We start from the raw sequence: 17882 nt of genomic DNA, 5'->3' as shown, positions 1-17882 counted from the left end.
CTGCGGGCGGAGGGGGCGGCAGGGGGCTGTGGCGGGTTCGTTGTGCCGTGTGGGCGCCGTGCTCGCCCTGGCGTGAGGGCGCTGCGGGAGCGGCTGCCCGCGGTCTCCTTCCCGCTGCTGCCTCGGCAGGAGCCGGTGCCGGAGCAGCGCTGGCTCGTCCCGGCTGCTGTGGGTAGGACAGAGGTGGCTGCCCTGTGGCCGGGAGTGTTTCTTGGAAGGTTTAGACTTCCCGATCCACCCGCCAAGATGCACACACCCGTTTTGTTTGTTTTAGTAAAACAAAGCAATATTAATAACTCCATTGAGTCTTTGTTCTTCTTCTCTACGTTCAGGAATTTAACATGGCCTTGGCTGAGCAGCAGTCCATGGCAATCAGTAACATTTTCTGGAAGTGATAGTTTCTTTCATTCCTTCCTACCTACAGCTCCCTGGCCCTATCTAACGCAGATTCACGGGCTTTGTTTGTTTAAGTCACATTCACCTTATTCCTTTCCCCCCCCCCCGTCACTGCCGGAGCCCCTCCCCTGCTTGCGCTCGCAGGTGCCACCGAATGCGTGTCCCGGGACCGCATCTCCCCGCCCGCAGCCTCCAGCGCCCGCCCTGTCCCGGGCTGGGCCTGGGCTGGCGGCAGCGAGCCCGACAGAAACCAGCGCCCGCGGGGCCACCGGCGCCGGGGCTCAGAGCCGTGCAAGGGACGCTTTGGTTTGCAGGGGCGGAAGGGCCTGGGCTCCTCCCCTGCCCCGTTTGATTTGGTTTAGGATTCAATGTTTTGGCCGACGTGGGAGAGGAAAAAGGCGTGGTTTTTCTCAGCACTGGGCAGGTTTTTCCCTTGCATGGAGCACTTGGGCCTTCCCCGGGCCCCCTCTGGCCTCTTGCAGAACCAGTGGCATTTCCCACCCCAGGTGGTTTGTAAACAAGAGTTGGCTGCAGTCGAGAAGGCTCCAGGCGCCTCCTTCCAGGCTGACTCTGCCGATGCTGAGGCTGCTCTGGGCTCTGCCGGGGCTCTGCTGGGGCTCAGCTCTGGGCAAGGCTGGGCCCGCTCTCCCCTCGCATTGCTCTGGGCAGCTGAGTCACGGGGGGACAAGGAAGGGACATGTCAAGGGATTTGAGGTTTAACAGAGTTTTTATTCAAAAAACTGCCATAACTACCAGGCTGTCCTAACCACCATAACTAACTAGCAGTGCTAACTACTGTAACTATCCACTTGTCCTAACTACTATAACGAAAAGCTGTCCCCAGGTGCTTCACGTCCTCCACTGTTCCCTCAGTTGCTTTGCTGCAGCGATCAGAGGGCTCAGGCTGGAGAGAGGCTTGGCTGATGATAAAAATGGGTGCTGCCCAAAGGATGAAAAAGAAAGAAATGAACTGTTACTTTCCCAAGTCAAGTTCCTCACAGACTCTGTTGCACCAGGACAAAGGGGAATGGTTTGAAACTCAGGAGAGGGAAGCAGGCTCAGATTAGATCTGAGGCAGAATTTTTTTATCAGAAGAGCGGGGAAACACTGGCAGAGGGTGCCCAGAGATGCGGGAGGTGCCTCCTCCCTGGAAACATCCAGGCTCAGGTCAGGCAGGGCTCTGAGCCACCTGATCTGCTTGAAGATGTCCCTGCTCCTTGCGGGGCACCTGGTCCAGATGACCTGCAAAGGACCCTGCCAAGCCAAACCAGGCGAGGATTCTGCTGCCTTTGCATGTGAAAAGCAGCGAGACTGGAGACTATTGGAGGGGGGCCCCACGAGAAAACCCCTCCCTCGCGCTGCTGTTTCCCCTGCAGCCGCTTCGCATCCACCTGCAGCAGCTCCTGGGCAGACAAGCGCCGCTCCTCGTCCGGCTCCAGGCTGCACTCCAGGAAGTCCCGCAGCAGAGCCGACAGGCGCCTGGGCTCCTGCAGCTGCGGGGTCCCGTTCTGCCGGATCAGACAGCGAGCCTGCGCGAAAAGCAAACACTTCTGAAAAAGCTCTGCCAGCTTCCTTCACACCCACGAGTGCTCACAGCGACCCCGGTTTCTCAGCCCCAGTCTCCAGGGGCACTTTCCTCCCTGGCAGAGATGCTGCTCAGAGCTCATTTTTCTATGCCAACCAAAAAAGCCAAATGCTGCTGCAGCCACAGCCATTCCACCATCCAGATGATCTTGCCTTGAGAGCCAATGTCATTGGCTGACTTTGTTAGTTGGACCTCCATCAGAAATAACCCATTTTGCTTCTCCAAATACAGACACTAGCTTTACAGGCCATTTGCAAGAGTCACTGTGGTCTGCCTGTGTTATTTCCAAGGATTCTTACATCAAATGCATCCCTGCAGTGCCACTGACACTCAAGTAAATGCATTCATGATGTTCTATCCCAGAAACTGCCAGGCAAGGAACCTGAAGTTTGGGTTGCTGAAAGCTCAGGCTTGGTGACATGGAGAAAGGGCTTGGGCTAGGAAAGAAATATGTTAGACTATGGGGATGTTAAACAATCATCTTCATGTTTTAGACAAGTTTCCCAGTGAGAAGAGTCAGGGGGAGTTCATCTCGCAGAACATCTTTCAGAAACTCCTTCAGAAAACTTGTTGGGTTTGGGTGTGGGTTTTGGGGTTGGTCTGGGGTTTTCTGCAAGAGAAGATTAGAGCTGATGCTCTGGCTTCATATTTTCAGGTCATCCTCACAGACAGAAGAGCTGCAACAACTTAAAACCCAAAGCAAATTCTGGAGACTGCAGAATATTGGTCTGTGCTTGGGCTCGAGTCCTCTGGGAATTCCCTTCCCGATGGGCAGAGCCCTCCGGCTGCTCCTCCCAGGGCGGGTCCCTCTGTGCTCACAGGCCTCTGCAAACTCTGGGAAATTTGCCTCTTACCATGGCCGCCGTGTGCTCAAAGTAAGGAGGTTCTCCTTCCACCATCTCGATGGTCACAATGCCCAAGGACCAGATGTCCACCTTGGGGCCATAAGGAGAACTGGTCACAACCTCTGGGGCCATCCAGTGAGCAGTGCCCACCATGGAGCTGCGCTGCTCCTGCTCAGGGCTGAGCTGAGCGCAGAGGCCAAAATCAGCTGAGGACAGAAACAAACACTGTCAAAGGCAGCTGGAATGAGGAAAGCAAGCACAAAGATTGCCCACTCTCAGTCTGAGAATGCAGTGCTGAATCCAGCTGGAAAAGTCCTCAGGGCTGTAGCCAAGGCAAGATGGAAGTGGAGCCTTAAAGGAACCCTCAGCTTTCATGCAGTGGCTTTGAGTGATTCCCTTGAAGCTTCAGATTCCAACTCTCACCCCTCTGCAAGGGCCATACCCAGAGCAAAGCCACTGCTGACACCCTGCTCCTCTCCTGAGCTCTCTGCATGGGGCAGCCGCTCTCAGCTGCCAGCAGGGGCCGGGCACCGCCACCAGCAGCACTTGTGGGGCTCTGGCCGTCACTGGGAAGCAGCCCCACACCCGCAGCCCGGGAGCGCCGTGCCTGACCAGGAACACCCACCCAGCTTGACAGAGCCATCCGTTGCCAGAAGGATGTTGGAGCTCTTCAGATCTCTGTGGATCACCCGGTTCGAGTGGAGGAAATCCAGGCCCTGCAGACACTGAGAGAGAGCAAGAAACACGAGGGTGGAAATCCATGGCCGGAATACACAATCACACAAGAAAGGACAGTTTAGAATTCTGCCAGCAGCAGCTTTGCTGTGACAGGCCAGGAGTGCAGTGCAGACAAGCTCCGGGCAAATGGTTCAAGGCAAAGCTGAGAACAGCAAATCAAATCAAAAAAGACAGAGAGTCCCACAACAGCAGGAAAGAGGACAAGAGCAGAGTGGAAGTGCAGTGCCACTGGCAGGCCATTCACTTCAGAGGCTCTTTCTTCTCCAGCTCATAAAAACAACACAGAAACAAAGCTCTGAGCATGGAGCCACTCCTGTTCTCAGGCCCTGCTTGGAAGGAGCATTGTGTCCAAGCCATGGCAAGCACGAGCAGGATCCCTCACCTCCCGACTGACAGCTGCCATCTCTCCTTCAGCCATGCGTGTCTGTCTGACAACGTCCTGCAAAGTTCCTCCATCCATGTATTCCATCACCAGCCAGAGATCTTCATCAACAAGGAAGCTGGAAGAGGCAAACAATGGCATGGAGATGAACGTGCACTGCTCAATTCCCCGATGGAAAAGCCTCGAGTGGAGTTTTGTTTCCAGGTCACTTGTAAATGAGGACAGAATCCGATGCAGAGACATTCCTGCCAGGCTGCACAGTCCTTGGGATCTGCACAGTCTAAGGGAGAAGGAGACGCCTGTGGGAAAGGAGAGGCCTTAGATGGCAAACAAGTGAAAAATGCAGTTTAGCAACAGCCCAGATCAATGTGGAACCACAACACTTGCCCCCAGCTGGTTCAGCATCTGAACTCAGCAGTTCCACCGTTCCCTCCAGAACAAGGCAACACAACTTCCAGAGTTATCCAGGGCAGGAGGCCCTGCAGCATTTAGAACAAAAGTGGTCAAATGTTTGGAAAACCTTGCAGAAAGTCCCTTCAGAAACAGGCAAGGCCATTGCAAAATGGGCAAATGAGGCGTTTCTGGAAACAAGAACCTGGTCTTCCTGGCATCTGCAGCAATGGAAAAGAGTTGGGAAGGAGAAGCCAAGGGAAATAATGTCTGCCAGGGTTTATCAGCACAAGACCCAGAAAATGGGGTCAGCTTGAAGGAAAAACCAAACCAAAGCAACAAAAGCACATGGAGGGAGTGAACTGACAGGCTGTTGTTTTGGGAAGCTACGGCCGGGTGAGGCTTTTTCAAAACAGGCTACAGACTGCGGATGCCAGGAGGGATTAACGCAGGGCCCGTGCACGGGATAAGAGCTGAAGCACTCACCTGTCCCAAGAGCTGACAATGTTGGGGTTCTTCTTGTCCTTCAGGACCAGGATCTCATTCACAGCTCGTTCCCCGTTCTGCCCTCTGAGACTCATTTTCTTTATGGCCACCTGAAAGGACATTGCAGCCCTTGAACTGGAGGAGTCTGGGGCAGGAGGCCGCAGCAAACACGGAGCGAGTCTTTGTGGAGCGACGGAGCCGGGCTGTGCCAAACTGCCTTGGGATGGGACACCCGGGCTCAGCAAGTGACATTCCCACAGCCCCTTTCTCTGCTTGCTGCGGGGCCGCTTACAGGACACACGGCCAGAGACATTTGGCCTTGGAAGCTCTGCAGAAATGGTCCCTCAGCTCTCAGCCTCAAAGCTCTCACAACATTCTCTGCACCTGCAGTCTTCTCAAACAGCCTTAGTTTACCACCACTCTCATTATCATTCAAACACATTTTGCAAGCAGCAAGTAATTCTGGTTCTGTGAAAACAGAGCAAAACAGCCGGGAACCCTTTAGCAATCCTGTGGGATTTGGTCATGATTTCAAAGGCAACTGCTCTGTTTGGGATTGCACAACAGAGCAAACACGCACATCCATTGCTCGGATGATCCCTGTCACGGGCTGTCACTGACACCAGACCCAAACACAGCTGCAGGGTTTAGGGGAGAGCTTTGCTCTGCACATCCATTTTCTCATTCCTCTCCCTCTCTCTGGGAACAGCTGCAGTAGGACTAAAACCCCAAACTGATGCCAAGCAGGATCGCTCCTTAATTAGGTCTTGAGGTATCCTTTGAAGATGAAGCACAGGATGGAAAAACTGCTAAACAGTGTTCCTGTCCGAGGCTGGGATGAAGATAAATTAGGCCTCAGTCTCCACCAGCTGATGCACTGATGCTTTCAGATATGAAGACCAAGCCAGCGTGTCCTGCTCTGACAGACACCGCTGCCCTCCTTGCATTCCTTTGGGCACTTCAGAAGGCTCAAGTCTGTCCCCGCCGTGCTCTGCAGGCTGACACTGCTGTGCCTTCAGAGGAACAACCTGTGCAGGAAAGCTCTGCTGGCCCCCCAAAGCTGCAGCCACAGCTCCCAGCAGAGGGGAAAGCCCTCGAGAGCTGCCCGACGCGCTGGGCGTGGTGACACTGACCTCTCCTCCAGTGGCCCTGTCGAGTCCTTTAGAAACGGTTCCAAAAGCCCTGGAGACAGAAAGCAGAGAAGAAAGAAGCAGCGCTTTAGGCCCTGGGAGTGAAAGCCAGCCCAGACAGGAGATCTCTGCTGCCTGCAGCCTTTACAAAACACCTGGGTGCATCGACCCTTCAAACAGCAGCACAGCAGCCACCAGCCCTGTGCCTTGCAAGGTGTGCGAGAGAAAACTGAGGCCCAACACGAAGGAAAAGGGCTGGAGCAAATCCCAAATGTCCACGCTGAATTACTTTAGTCCAAAACCTAGGGTGGGAGCGGGTGTCTAAAGAACTGGAAATGAATGTATTTCATCCTTTTCCATTTCCTGCCTACGAGCTGCAGGATCCACAAGGGCCCTGCCATCAGGCAGCTGATGCATTTTCCCCTCGAGTGCAGCAGCTCTGTGCCTGTTACTGAATGTCCGGGGTTTACTACCTGTGCTGAAAAGAGCGCTTATTAGCTCATCTCTGGTTTCTGTTTCTAAACCGTTATGTTGATAATCCTGACCGGTGGATATTTTTGGAAGCAAAATATTTGAAAGGAATGTTCTTGAGAACTGTTTTCTGGCAGTCACCAGATGGTGAGCTGCTCTTTCAGGCAATCAAATTCCAGGGACAGAAGATCTTCCAGGTCCTGCTCCTTGCTGCAGGCAGGACACTGCCAGCCTCAGGGACCTTTGATGTTGCCTTCTGACCACAGTTACCAATTCTGATCAGCACTGAGAGACAGCAGCATCGTGCCCCAGTGTCTGAAGCTGTTTGCAGCTTGCCTGGCTTCTCACTTGATCCTGCACCAGCAAATACCTGGCCCCTGCTTGTGCAGAAGTAACTGCCGTGCACTTACCCTTGGCCAACCTGCTCCAGTTCCAGGTATTTCTCGGCAGGCTCCCCCACGCTCACGGCGCTCCCTGAAAGAAACCACATGGAAGACGCTCCCTCCCAGATGGAGAGCCCGCCTTGCAGCAGGGCCAAAATGCAGCCCCACTCGCTGGGGCCGGGAGCCCCTTGGTCTCAGCTGGGCAAGGACAATAAATGACTCTGTGACATTCAGCTGCAGAGCAAGCCTGGGTGCAGCTGATGCTGAGACACACACGCAGCACCCTGCTCTGGCACACAGCAGCAGAGCAGACGTACTCAGCTGCATCAGGCACCACTCCTCTCTGCCCTCTGGCTGCAGGGCTCTGCTGCTGTCAGAATGTTCAGCCCAGGATCCCGCAGCAGAGGGAGCTTCAGTGTCCTCTTCCCAAGCAGAGGGAGGTTCCCCATCCTCTTCCCAAAATTCAACAGGTTCCTGGTCTTCTTTCCAAGCCACGGGATGTTTGCCATCCTCTTCCCATGCTGGGAGAATTGCAGCCTCCTCTTCCCAAGTCACAGGATGTCCTCTGTCCTCGTCCCACACTGGGAGATGTCCGTCCTCCTTGTCCCATGCCGCTGGAGCCTCGCTGTCCCCGTCCCACACCGGGTGATGTCCACCATCCTCGCCCCACACCACAGGAGCTTCACTGTTGTATTCCCAAACCGTGGGATGTTTGCCCTCATCTCCCGGGACAGAGGGAAGTTCACCATCATCCCCCAGAAGAGTGGGAAGTTCACTGCTGTCTTCCTCCTCTTTGGCCTCCTCTTTGGAAGCAGAGGGAGCCAGAGGAGGAGCTGATGCTGCTTTTGTGCCCTGTGGACAGGTGGTAACGTGAGGGACGGGAAGTTCTCTCTCAGTTATCACCTTATTTATCCTCAGCTACACATCCAGCTGCACTAAGCAGGAATGGGATTCGGAGCTGTTCAAACTAGGAATGGGCTGAAGTCGACATTGCCACTTATTGCTGGGCATTCCATATTCCACCGTGGCTAAAGCCAGCAAGCAATCTTCTGCCTGCAAAACCAGACCTGCAGCTCTTCAAAAGCTCTTCAGCAGAGAAGGAGAAAAGTGCCAGGGATCCCTTTGCTGCTGCTGCTGCTGCAAAGACACTGGCAGGAACTTTCCTTCAGCCTCCCAGGCTGGCGCTCGACTGCCACACACCAAGCTCACAACTCTCTGCACAATTCCGACCACCAAAGGTTCCTTTCCCACTCACCGAAGGAGGAGCTGCTCGGGATCCACGCGTGAGGTGCCCTGCAACGGGACAGGGAACACGAACCAGATGCTGTTAGGAAAAACCTGCCCGTGGTGGGAACTCCCACGGAGCAAGGCAACCCCGAGAGGGCATTTTGCTTCCACAACATCCCTCCAGGAGCCACAGTCCCTTTGCACAGCAAGCAAGAGAACAGCACAGAATCCTGGGCTGTGTCAGCTCTTGGCTGGAGCAGCCACCGGAGGGAGTTGCAGGCTCCGCTGGCACAGACTCTGCGCTTGAGGGAACAGAACCCCCCCGGCTCCATTGCAAATGCTGTGCACGCCCCGCTGGCTGCAGACACCCCCTTTTTCAGCTGCAGCTGCTGGCAGGAGCTCTCCCAAACCAACGGTGTCTTAATGGCAATTTGGTTACAAAGGCAGCTCAGTTCCAGTGGCAGAACAGAAAGCAGCCAGCAAGCCCGAAGGCACCGATGCTGCACCCAGGGAAAACCTCGACTTACGTGCCAAGTGGGCTAAAAAATAGCCCGAATAAGCCACAGAGTACAGAGTGCAAACTGCAGCAACCGCTTGCTGGATCATTTTGGCCGTGCTGCACACGTCGCAGACTGTACCCCTGCAAGCACAGAAGGACACCCGTCAGGGGCTGGGCTGGCTGCTGAGAATGCCTCGGGCAGGAGGATCCTCCGGCAACCAGCGGGCGCCCAGAGCCGCTCTGGACACTGAGGGCTCCGTGCCCCGCAGCAACGGGAACACGGCGAGGACGCGGCAGCGTTCCCGTGACATCACAGCAGCAGCTCACGCAAGAACCGCCTGGAAGGTTCTCCTCTGTCCCAAAGGAGCACAAAGGATCCTCCCGGGGCACAGCCTGTTGCTCAAAGGATCCAAGAGGAACCCAGAAAATGCAGCACACAAGGACAGCCCATAGCCAAGCCTGAACACTGAGGAGGAACGAGGACAGGACCAAACCAAAGGAATCACGACCTTTAGTCACTGATGCTGCTGACTAAAACCAGCAAGGATTGTTCCGTCTGGGATCTCTGTTCTAGTTCTAGAAACAAGCAAAGTTCTCCACTCTAAATATACAGAAAGCAGGAACTGGGGAGGAGGCGGGATGAGGAAGGAGGAGAACAGCAGGAGGTGGAGGAGAGGAAAAGGAGGAGCAGGAGGAGGAGGAGCAGGAACAGGAATAGAAGGAGAAGCAGGAGGTTCCAGTGCCCGCTGTGTCCGCAGCACTCCCGGCCCCGGGAGCGTCCCCCCACGGCATCCTGCAGGTGGCTGGGGAGGGGGAGCTCGTCCCAAATCTATCAGGGGGTCCCTGAGAGGGTTTTTTTATTGGGGAGTGTTTGGAGCTGGCAGATTCCAGAACCCAAATATCTTTTAGTGTCCTGGGAGAGTTTTTTTGTGTGTGTATGTTTGGATCTTTCAGGACCCCAAAGCTGAGCCCCTTGGGGGGATCATGTCCCCTTACATCAGCCAATACACACAGAGGAGAGGCCCTTCCGCTGCCCTGAGTGTGGGAAGGGTTTCAACCACAGCTCAACACCACCGGAGGCACCGCTAAGGGAAGCCCTGCGAGTGCCCCGAGTGCGGGAAGAGCTTCGTGCGCTGCTCCAGCTCCATCCCCCGTGGGAGGATCGGCGTTGGATGATCCCCAGTGATCCCCGTGGGGCAGAGCCCTGGTGACCCCCGTTCCGGGTGATCCCCGCTGGGTGGGGGGAAGGTGTTGGAGAGATTTCTTTGCCTTCTCCTTGTGCTGCTGGGATTTGGTTGGGAATAAATTCCCTCCCTGTGCCCAGGCTGGCTCTGTTGTGCCCGTGCCAGTGCTCGGGGCGGGATCTCTCCCGGTCCTTCTCTCAGCTCCTGGGCCTTTCCTTGTATTTCCTGTCCCTGTGCAGTAGCAGAGGGCAGGGACAGAGCGGTTTTGGTGTCTCCCGGCATCCAGGCAGGGCCAGCCCAGCCCCGGGGGTTGGGAGGGGCTTGTGAGGGTCCCCCATTTTCAGGATATCCCCTCTGGAGGAGGGTGTCCCCCCTTGCTGCAGCCCCAGCCCTCAGGCAGCGCTCAGCCAAGCAGGGAACACCCTCAGCTGGGGCCTCGTTTTTGGGCACAGCTGAGCCCCTGGACATCTCCATCCCCATTTTGGAGTGCAGCTGAGCTCCTGGATACCTGGGTCCCCAGTTTTGGGGCTCTATTAGTCTTGCAGAGCCTGGTTTTGGTAGCGGGGTTGGTTCAGAGGTGACTTCTGCGAGAAGGATCTGGAAGCTTCCTCCATGTCTGGCAGAGCCAATCCCGGGCGGCTCCAAAGATGGAGGTGCCGGATGTAGAGATGCCCCCACAGCCCCTGGGAAGGAGGGAGGGGTGGGGGGAGGGTGTTTTTAAGGGTCTTTTTTTCCTTCTCATTCTCCTGCTCTTATTTTTTCGGTGTCATCAATTTAATTAATGTCTCTAATTAGAGCCTGTTTTGCCCGTGCCGGTGTTTGCTGAGGGATCTCTCCCGATCCTTTTCCCCACCCGGGAAGCCTCGGTTCCATTTTCTCTCCCCTGTGCAGCTGCGGGGGGCAGGGACAGAGTGGCTTTGGTGGGTGCCTGGCACCGGGCCAGCGTCACCCCAGGCCATGGGCACCCCTGAGATCCCGCGTCCCTGGGGACACATTTCGGGGCACAACTGAGCTCCCACCTGCCCAGCACCCCGAGGTTCCCCCTCCAAAAACCCCCACCGCGAGGCTGCAGCGTCCCTAAAGCACCTCAGCCAATCAAAATCATGGCCAGCGCTGGCCATGGGGTGAGTGGTGGCAGCTGGGGCCGTACTGGTGGCACTGGTGGTGCCGGGAGCCACCCCGGCTGCGGGCGTGGAGCTCTCGGGTGAGCAGGGTCGGTGGGACGTGATGGGAAAGGGGGGAGAAGGGGAAAAAGGGGTGATGGGACCCCTAAAATGAGTGAGAGGTGGAGGGGACCCTCAAAGGAAGAGCAGGAGGGGGCTGAAGAGTGGGGGAGAAACGGGTGGGAGGGGGTGGGAAAGTGGGGAAAAGTAGAGGATGGGACCCTAAAAGTGAGTGGGAGTGGGCTGGGGATTGGGGGATTGTGGGGAAAAGGGTGGCAAGGGTGAAAAGGGGGGAATGGGACTCCAAAACTCCTCTGGGGAGCGGCTGGAAATGGCGGGGGAGGGGATGTGAAATAGGGAGAAGGGTGGAAAAGAGGAAGTGGGAGCACGGGCAGGAGGGTCCCATGGCGGCCGTGGGGCACAGGGGGTGCGGAGCGGGGATCCGGGGTGGCTCCCGGAGCTCTGGGCGTGCTGGGGGCTGCAGGGGGGCACCCCCTGAGCTGTGTCCCGCACACACAGGGGTGTTCCAGGGGATGATGAAGTCCGAGTGTCACTTCATGAAGGGCAGCGAGCGGGTGAGGTTGGTGCAGAGGAGCATCTGACACCGGGAGCAGCAACTGCACTCGCCAGCGATGTGGGGCTGTTGGTGGGGGACACCCCGTGTGGGGAGAAACAGGCGCAGTGCTGGAACAGCCATGCAGCAAGAGTGGGGTACAAAGGGGCTCTGGCGGACAGGCTCTGCCGGCACAACCGCGAGATCGTTGCCCCGTTGCTGGCGGAGCGCAGAGGTGCAGAACGTCGGGCAGAGCGAGTCCCCTCGGGCCCTGCCCTGGGGATGAGCCTGGAGCCCCTCAGCCCCCCTGGAGCCCATCCCCGGGGCCTCTTGTCCTCCCAGGTTCCCCTGAGCTCTCCCAGTCTCTCCCAGTCCCTCCCAGTCCATCGCAGTGTCTCCCAGTGCCCCCGCGCGTGTCCATCGCAGCCCTGCGTGGCGCTGACGCCCCTCAGCCAATCAGAGCGCGTCTCTCTGATGACTCATCAGTTGCCAGGCAGACCCGCAGCGCCGACTGCCCCGTGCTGGACTCGGCCTCCCAGTGCCGCGCGCTCCGTTCCCAGTCGCTCCCAGTGCCCTCCCAGTGCCTCCCCAGTGCCCTCAATCCACTCCCCTCTCACGAGGGCAGCTCACTTCTCTCAGAACACTCCAACCCAAAGCTGTCTGTGCTTCTAGGCCGATCTCTTGTCCTGTTTCTTGGTGTTGGGCATTCCACCAAGAGCCATCCTTCTTTTTAGCCTGGGCAAAGGGGCTGGGAGAGGGTTTGGGGGATCCTCGGAAGGCAGGGAGCACCTGCCATGGGGTTTGTGGAGTCCTGGAGGAGATGAGAGTGGGTTTGGCATGTGCTGGAAGGTTTAACGGCGTTCTGAACAGATTGGGGACGAAAAAAAGAGGGGTTTGGGGGGTCCTGATGGTTCTCTGGGGTCTTATTGAGACGTCCTGACCCCTCCGGAACCCCCACAGATGCCAGCGGACACTGCTCGCAGCAAGATTCTGATGGGGATCATGGACTTCATGTTGGGCTTCATCTTCCTGGCGCTGGGGCTCAGCTTTCACTTGCTTGAGGAGGTGACAGGGGGTCCCGGGGATCGCATCCCCCCTCCCCCAGAGCGTGTGTGCCCCCCAGGACACTGGATCCAAACATGGATCACTCAGACGGGGGGCACCAGGGCTCTGCCTGTCGTGGTTTGACGCAGTTGAGCGTCAAGCACACAAAATCTGTTATTTTTCATAAGGGGAAAATAAGAAAATATTGAGGAAAACTAGAGAGCTGCGAGGCAAAACAGGTTCAAACTTAAACAGTTGCTGTACAAAGAAAAAGTTTATTACTAACAGAATTAAAAGTAAAAGGAAATAACAAGAAATTCAAGCAAACCTCCCCTCTCTTCCAGCACTTCCCTCCTTTTACCCAACTTGCACAAAGGAAGCAGAACATGGGATTTTGGTCAGTGCTGCAGTTCTTGAAAAGTCTCTTTGTTATGCTTAAGGAAAAAAGGGTTTTCTTCTGCATCACGTGGTTCCCAAAGTGCCACCAACAGCAGACCCACCCAGAAAGAAACAATCTGCGGTGGTGTAAAACATCTCTTGGGCGTGCCCAGCCCCTGCCTTGGAGGGATCTCTGCTGAGAGAAGAGATTTTGTAATCGCCCAGCAGGACTCGCTGGAAAGGCAACCACTTCTTTGGTCACGGCGAGAAAAGACAGACCCACAGTCCTTTAGGAGACCCTATGCAGATCCTTTGTAACCCATTGGCCTTTACCCATCCCAGATCCTTTGTAACCCATTGGCCTTTACCGATCCCCTGTATCCCTATAAAGCCAGCCCTCTGCCTCTGCGAGGAGAGAGAGCTGCTGCCGTCCCTGGCTTTCCCCTTCGCTGGAGTACGGACCAACAATAAAGCTACTCTGTGCGGAACCAGCCACACGAGTGTCTTGTCTCTCTCTCTGGTCTGGCTTGGCCTGGAGGCTGCCCTGCAGAGCTGAGCTGGAATCACGAGCTGATAATCACTAAAGAGCTGACAGTCTCTGCACAGGCCCTTCTGCCAGCAGCTGAGGTAAGACATCGAGCCTCGGGAAGGCGATTCCTTTCGGGACCATCTCCCGGGACCGGGCACCTCTTCCTGGGTCAGAGCCACTGACCCCATCACCAGCTGTAATAATCTCTGCCCTGAAAAATCTCACAGTTCCTTCACACTGCCAGACATGGGCCATCACATGGGGTTATTAATCTTTTTAAGGATTAATTACTTTGGCCTGAACACAAAGGGTTTTGGGTTTTTTTTTGTGAAAGGAAGTCTCTAAAAGCCTCTCAATACTTCTATATAGCCTGGCATAGGCACTTTTCATAATTTTCCTGGGCCACGGGTGAACTTTTCATCCCGCCATGTACTCCAAATGGATCCAAGAGACAAACAGTTTGTGATATTACAGTTTCTTACCACGGCCTGCAGGAAGGTTTTTCAGCTACGCGCGAGAATCGTGGCACCGCCCTCTTTTCTCCCGTCGCCATTTCCAGCCCCGTCCCACAGGACTCTGTGGGATTTCTCCTCCGCTTTCTCTTCTCTCTGACTCCGAAGCCGCCACGTTGAAGAGTGTTCTTGTTCGGGCTTTACAGTGGAGAAAGCCTTGCTCCCTTTGTGCTGCTGGCTGCGTGGTGTCCTCTTCAGTTCAGCGCGGAGTGTGCTGGCTGCAGACAGGAGGCTCCGCCGGCTCCCGCTGGCTCCGCCGGCTCCGCGTGGAGGGGAGAGGGACCCGCCGGTCCCAGGGAGCCGCGCCGGATGGGTTTAGCTGTGAGCAGTCCATGGCTGGCTTTAGCTGCCTGCGGCTCTGGGACAGTTCCCCCCAGCAGTGACACAGGCTCTGTGCCGCGGCGTTGGGAAAGGAGGGGGTGCAGGGGCCCTGGCCCGGCGGGGCCCGGAGGCTCCAAGGCTGCCCCACCTTCCAGCAGGAGAGCTGGAACGAAAGGAATTCCTGCGTTTCCGTGTGGTTTAAATGTGTAAATTGTGAGAAGCATCATTAGTCTAAAGGACTGTCCATCAACTCAGGGTCAACCCACCACATCACCTCTGAACCAACCCCGCTACCAAAACCAGGCTGTGCAAGCCCAGTAGAGCCCCAAAACTGGGGACCCAGGTATCGAGGAGCTCAGCTGCACCCCAAAATGGGGATGGAGATGTCCAGGGGCTCAGCTGTGCCCAAAAACGAGGCCCCAGCTGAGGGTGTTCCCTGCTTGGCTGAGCGCTGCCTGAGGGCTGGGGCTGCAGCAAGGGGGGACACCCTCCTCCAGAGGGGATGTCCCGCAAACGGGGGACCCCCACAAGCCCCTCACAACCCCCGGGGCTGAGCTGGCCCTGCCTGGATGCCGGGAGACACCAAAACTGCTCTGTCCCTGCCCTCTGCTACTGCACAGGGACAGTGATTTACCAAAATATGAATATCGATCTAATATCGATATCCACCTGAGACGGACAAAAACTCTCTAACAGTTTAAAGTTAGAAAGTGCATGTTTTATTTGGCACCAGGCACTGCGTGGAATGGCTCCCTAAGACACAGGCCCCAGTACAAGCAAACATGATACCTTTTTTTTCCAAATATTATGAATATCCAAAATACAAATGTATATTCATAACACTAGCACCTCCCATTCTCTGCTTCGTATGGAAATGAGCTTAAATGTCATTAAGCATGCGTAATGTGTGATCTGAATTGAGTCGGTGGTCTTGAATTGGGTCAGTGGTCCCAAAGAAAATGAAGTAACATCTTCCTCATTTTGACCTTTTTGCTTCTCTGAGTTTTAACAATTCTAATTACCTTAGTGACCTGTAAGTTTCCTCTTGCATGACTTTTGGATGCACTCCCACAAAGGGAGGAAATTGGTAATTGTCTTTATTCTATACACCAACTTATCAATGTTTCTGCTCCTTATTCTAAGCACAGCTAAACAAACATGCAAATGACAGATCATCAGTTATTTGGTAATCAGTTACTAACACCTAAAACTCTATTTCAAGTCCAGCTCGCCTAACTATTTTGATTAACCCGCACTGGGCCCAAGCCTACAACTGAAATCCCAAGCCTATGACTAAAATCTTTGTTTCCTCTAAATCTATGTTTCAACAGGAAATGCAAGGAAAGGCCCAGGAGCTGAGAAGGACCGGGAGAGATCCCGCCCCGAGCACCGGCACGGGCACAACAGAGCCAGCCTGGGCACAGGGAGGGAATTTATTCCCAACCAAATCCCAGCAGCACAAGGGGAAGGCAAAGAAATCTCTCCAACACCTTCCCCCCACCCAGCGGGGATCACCCGGAACAGGGGTCACCAGGGCTCTGCCCAACGGGGGTCACTGGGGATCATCCAACGCCGATCCTCCCACGGGGGATGGAGCTGGAGCAGCGCACGAAGCTCTTCCTGCACTCGGGGCACTCGCAGGGCTTCCCTTAGCGGTGCCTCCGGTGGTGTTCGGTCCAGTGAGAGCTCTGTGAGAAGCTCTTCCCACACTGGGGACACTCATAGGGCCTCTCCCCGGTGTGGATGCGCCAGTGGATGATGAGGTGGGCGTTGCGTTTGAAGCCCTTCCTGCACTTGGGGCAGCGGAAGGGCCTCTCATCCGTGTGAATGCGCTGATGTACGAGGAGAATGGAGCTCCTCTGAAACCTCTTCCCACACTCAGAACACTCGTAGGGCCTCTCCCCAGTGTGGGTGCGCTGGTGTACCCTCAGGTCAGAGCTCCGGCCGAAGCTCTTCCAACAATCCAAGCACTCATAGGGCCGTTCCCCGGTGTGGACCACCCGGTGCTGGATCAGGTGAGAGATGCTGGAGAAGCCCTTCCCACATTCCCCACATTCCGTAGGGCCTCTCCCCAGTGTGGATGCGCTGATGGTTTCTCAGGCTGGAGCTCTGGCTCAAGCTCATCCCACATTCCAAGCACTTGTGGGGCTTCTCCCCACCCTGAGCCTTCTCCCCCAGCTCCAAGCTCCCCCTGGATCTCCGGCCGCCTTCCCGGCACAGGGGGGCTCTTTCCTCCTTGGATCTCTCTGGGCTGCGTTTGCAGCCCCTCCTCCTGCGGCATCTCCGGGGCTTTTCCTCCTCCTCCATCCGGCCACGCCTTGGGAATGACAAATCCTGGATTGGGGAAAAACAAGGGGTGAGCGCCTTGGGCTGGGGGCTCCTCCTGCCCAGGTCCAACATCAGGCATCTTGTGTCCGTAAAAACCTCCAAAACACCAAGATACAGACCAAAACGCTCCCTGACATCAAGACACAGACCAAAAACTCCCAAAACATCAAGATTCAGATAAAACTTCCTCCAAAATATAAACATTCAGCCCCCACAAAAATACCAAAGCACCAACATGGAGACCAAGAAACCTCAGAAACACCAAGATTCACCCCCAGGAAAATCGTGGATCCCCCTCCCTGATCACCTGCTGGATGGGGGGGGCAACGCTCCCGGGGCTGGGGGGAGGCTGCAGATACAGCGAGTGCTGGAACCTTGCGGTGCCTCCTCTTCCTGCTCCTCCTCCTCCTGTGTCCCTACTCTTCCTCACACTCTTCCTCACACTACTTTTTCTCCTGCAGAATCCCACCTGCTGCTCCCACGTCCATCCTTTCACCATTCTGCTCTCCAGCCCTGCTCCTCCAGCCTTTCTCCTCCTCCCTCCAGGCCCAGCACCCACCCCTGGCTCGCTCTGCCCCCCAGAGCTCTCGGATCCCACAGCACCAGCAGGGATGCAGCTGCGGCAGCTCGGGCTGCGGCAGCGCTGGGCTCTCGGCCGCTCCTGCCCGCACTCGGCCCCCGCCGCAGCCACTTCTGCCAGCACAGCACGGGCCGGCCCGGCCTTGGCGCTCCCCCCCTCCCACCTCCCCAAATTCCCCTCGCGGGGGGCGCCAAGGCCGGGCCACACGGGGGCTCCAGCTGGGGAGCGCCGGGCGCTGCGGCTCTGCCTGGCAACTGCTGACTCACCAGCGCCGCGCCTTCTGATTGGCTGAGCGCTGCCTGAGGGCCGCGCCTGCACCAAGGGGGGACACCCTGCTCCAAGGGGGATGGCCCGAAAACCGGGCACCCCCAGCCAAGGAACAACAGCAACGCCTCCCTACAAACACATGCTCTCAATCTGCTCGGACACAGCCACACCGACTTGGACACAAGCAAGTGACACCACAAACCATCAGCTCCACAAAATGGCACTGATTGACACACACTGCTGCTCAGCCAAGCTCCTGCTCAATTCCTCAACTTCCAGAACAACAACAAAGCCTCAACACAACCATGGACATCGTTTCCTATACAAAAGGGGACAAGGTGGAGGCAGTTTGCACATTCTTCCAGAGCTAATTAAGGACATGGACACCCAGCAGGGGTAAAAAGGGAAGTCGAGAAGGGGTCTCAGCAACAGGGATGGATGGTGTTGGTGTGCTGGGAAAGGATTGGTTGAAGGGAGTGTGCAGGAATATG

At 56.1% G+C, this 17882-nt stretch overlaps 2 protein-coding genes across 2 annotated transcripts; both read right to left on the bottom strand.

The window, feature by feature from the left end:
* Positions 1-1210: 1210 nt before the first annotated feature.
* Positions 1211-9409, bottom strand: LOC125318728 (serine/threonine-protein kinase PAK 1-like). Its single transcript, XM_048289664.1, has 12 exons — positions 9042-9409; positions 8561-8673; positions 8062-8099; positions 7124-7658; positions 6834-6897; positions 5956-6004; positions 4823-4932; positions 3947-4064; positions 3452-3551; positions 2836-3032; positions 1735-1925; positions 1211-1277 (listed from the first exon to the last, which is right to left on the bottom strand). The coding sequence occupies exons 2-12, from the start codon at positions 8637-8639 to the stop codon at positions 1211-1213; spliced, it is 1548 nt and encodes a 515-aa protein (XP_048145621.1). The 5' UTR covers positions 8640-8673; positions 9042-9409.
* A 6456-nt stretch (positions 9410-15865) lies between these two features.
* On the bottom strand, positions 15866-16781 carry LOC125318727 (zinc finger protein 3-like). Its single transcript, XM_048289663.1, has 2 exons — positions 16768-16781; positions 15866-16301 (listed from the first exon to the last, which is right to left on the bottom strand). The coding sequence occupies exons 1-2, from the start codon at positions 16779-16781 to the stop codon at positions 15866-15868; spliced, it is 450 nt and encodes a 149-aa protein (XP_048145620.1).
* Positions 16782-17882: the final 1101 nt, after the last annotated feature.

The sequence above is a fragment of the Corvus hawaiiensis genome, chromosome 31 (assembly GCF_020740725.1).
Source record: "Corvus hawaiiensis isolate bCorHaw1 chromosome 31, bCorHaw1.pri.cur, whole genome shotgun sequence".
Taxonomy (NCBI): domain Eukaryota; kingdom Metazoa; phylum Chordata; class Aves; order Passeriformes; family Corvidae; genus Corvus; species Corvus hawaiiensis.
The sequence above is the reverse complement of the archived record's forward strand: the minus strand, read 5'-3'. Positions and strand labels throughout refer to the sequence as shown.

Bases quoted from the DNA above. Each gene is read 5' to 3' on its own strand.
- LOC125318728 (XM_048289664.1), bottom strand. From the start codon at position 8,639: ATGATCCAGCAAGCGGTTGCTGCAGTTTGCACTCTGTACTCTGTGGCT. The intron at 6,898-7,123 runs GTACGTCTGCTC...GGTTTCTTTCAG, and splicing joins GTGGTGCCTGATGCAGCTGA to GGAGCGCCGTGAGCGTGGGG. The intron at 6,005-6,833 runs GTAAGTGCACGG...TTCTGTCTCCAG, and splicing joins CTGGAGCAGGTTGGCCAAGG to GGCTTTTGGAACCGTTTCTA.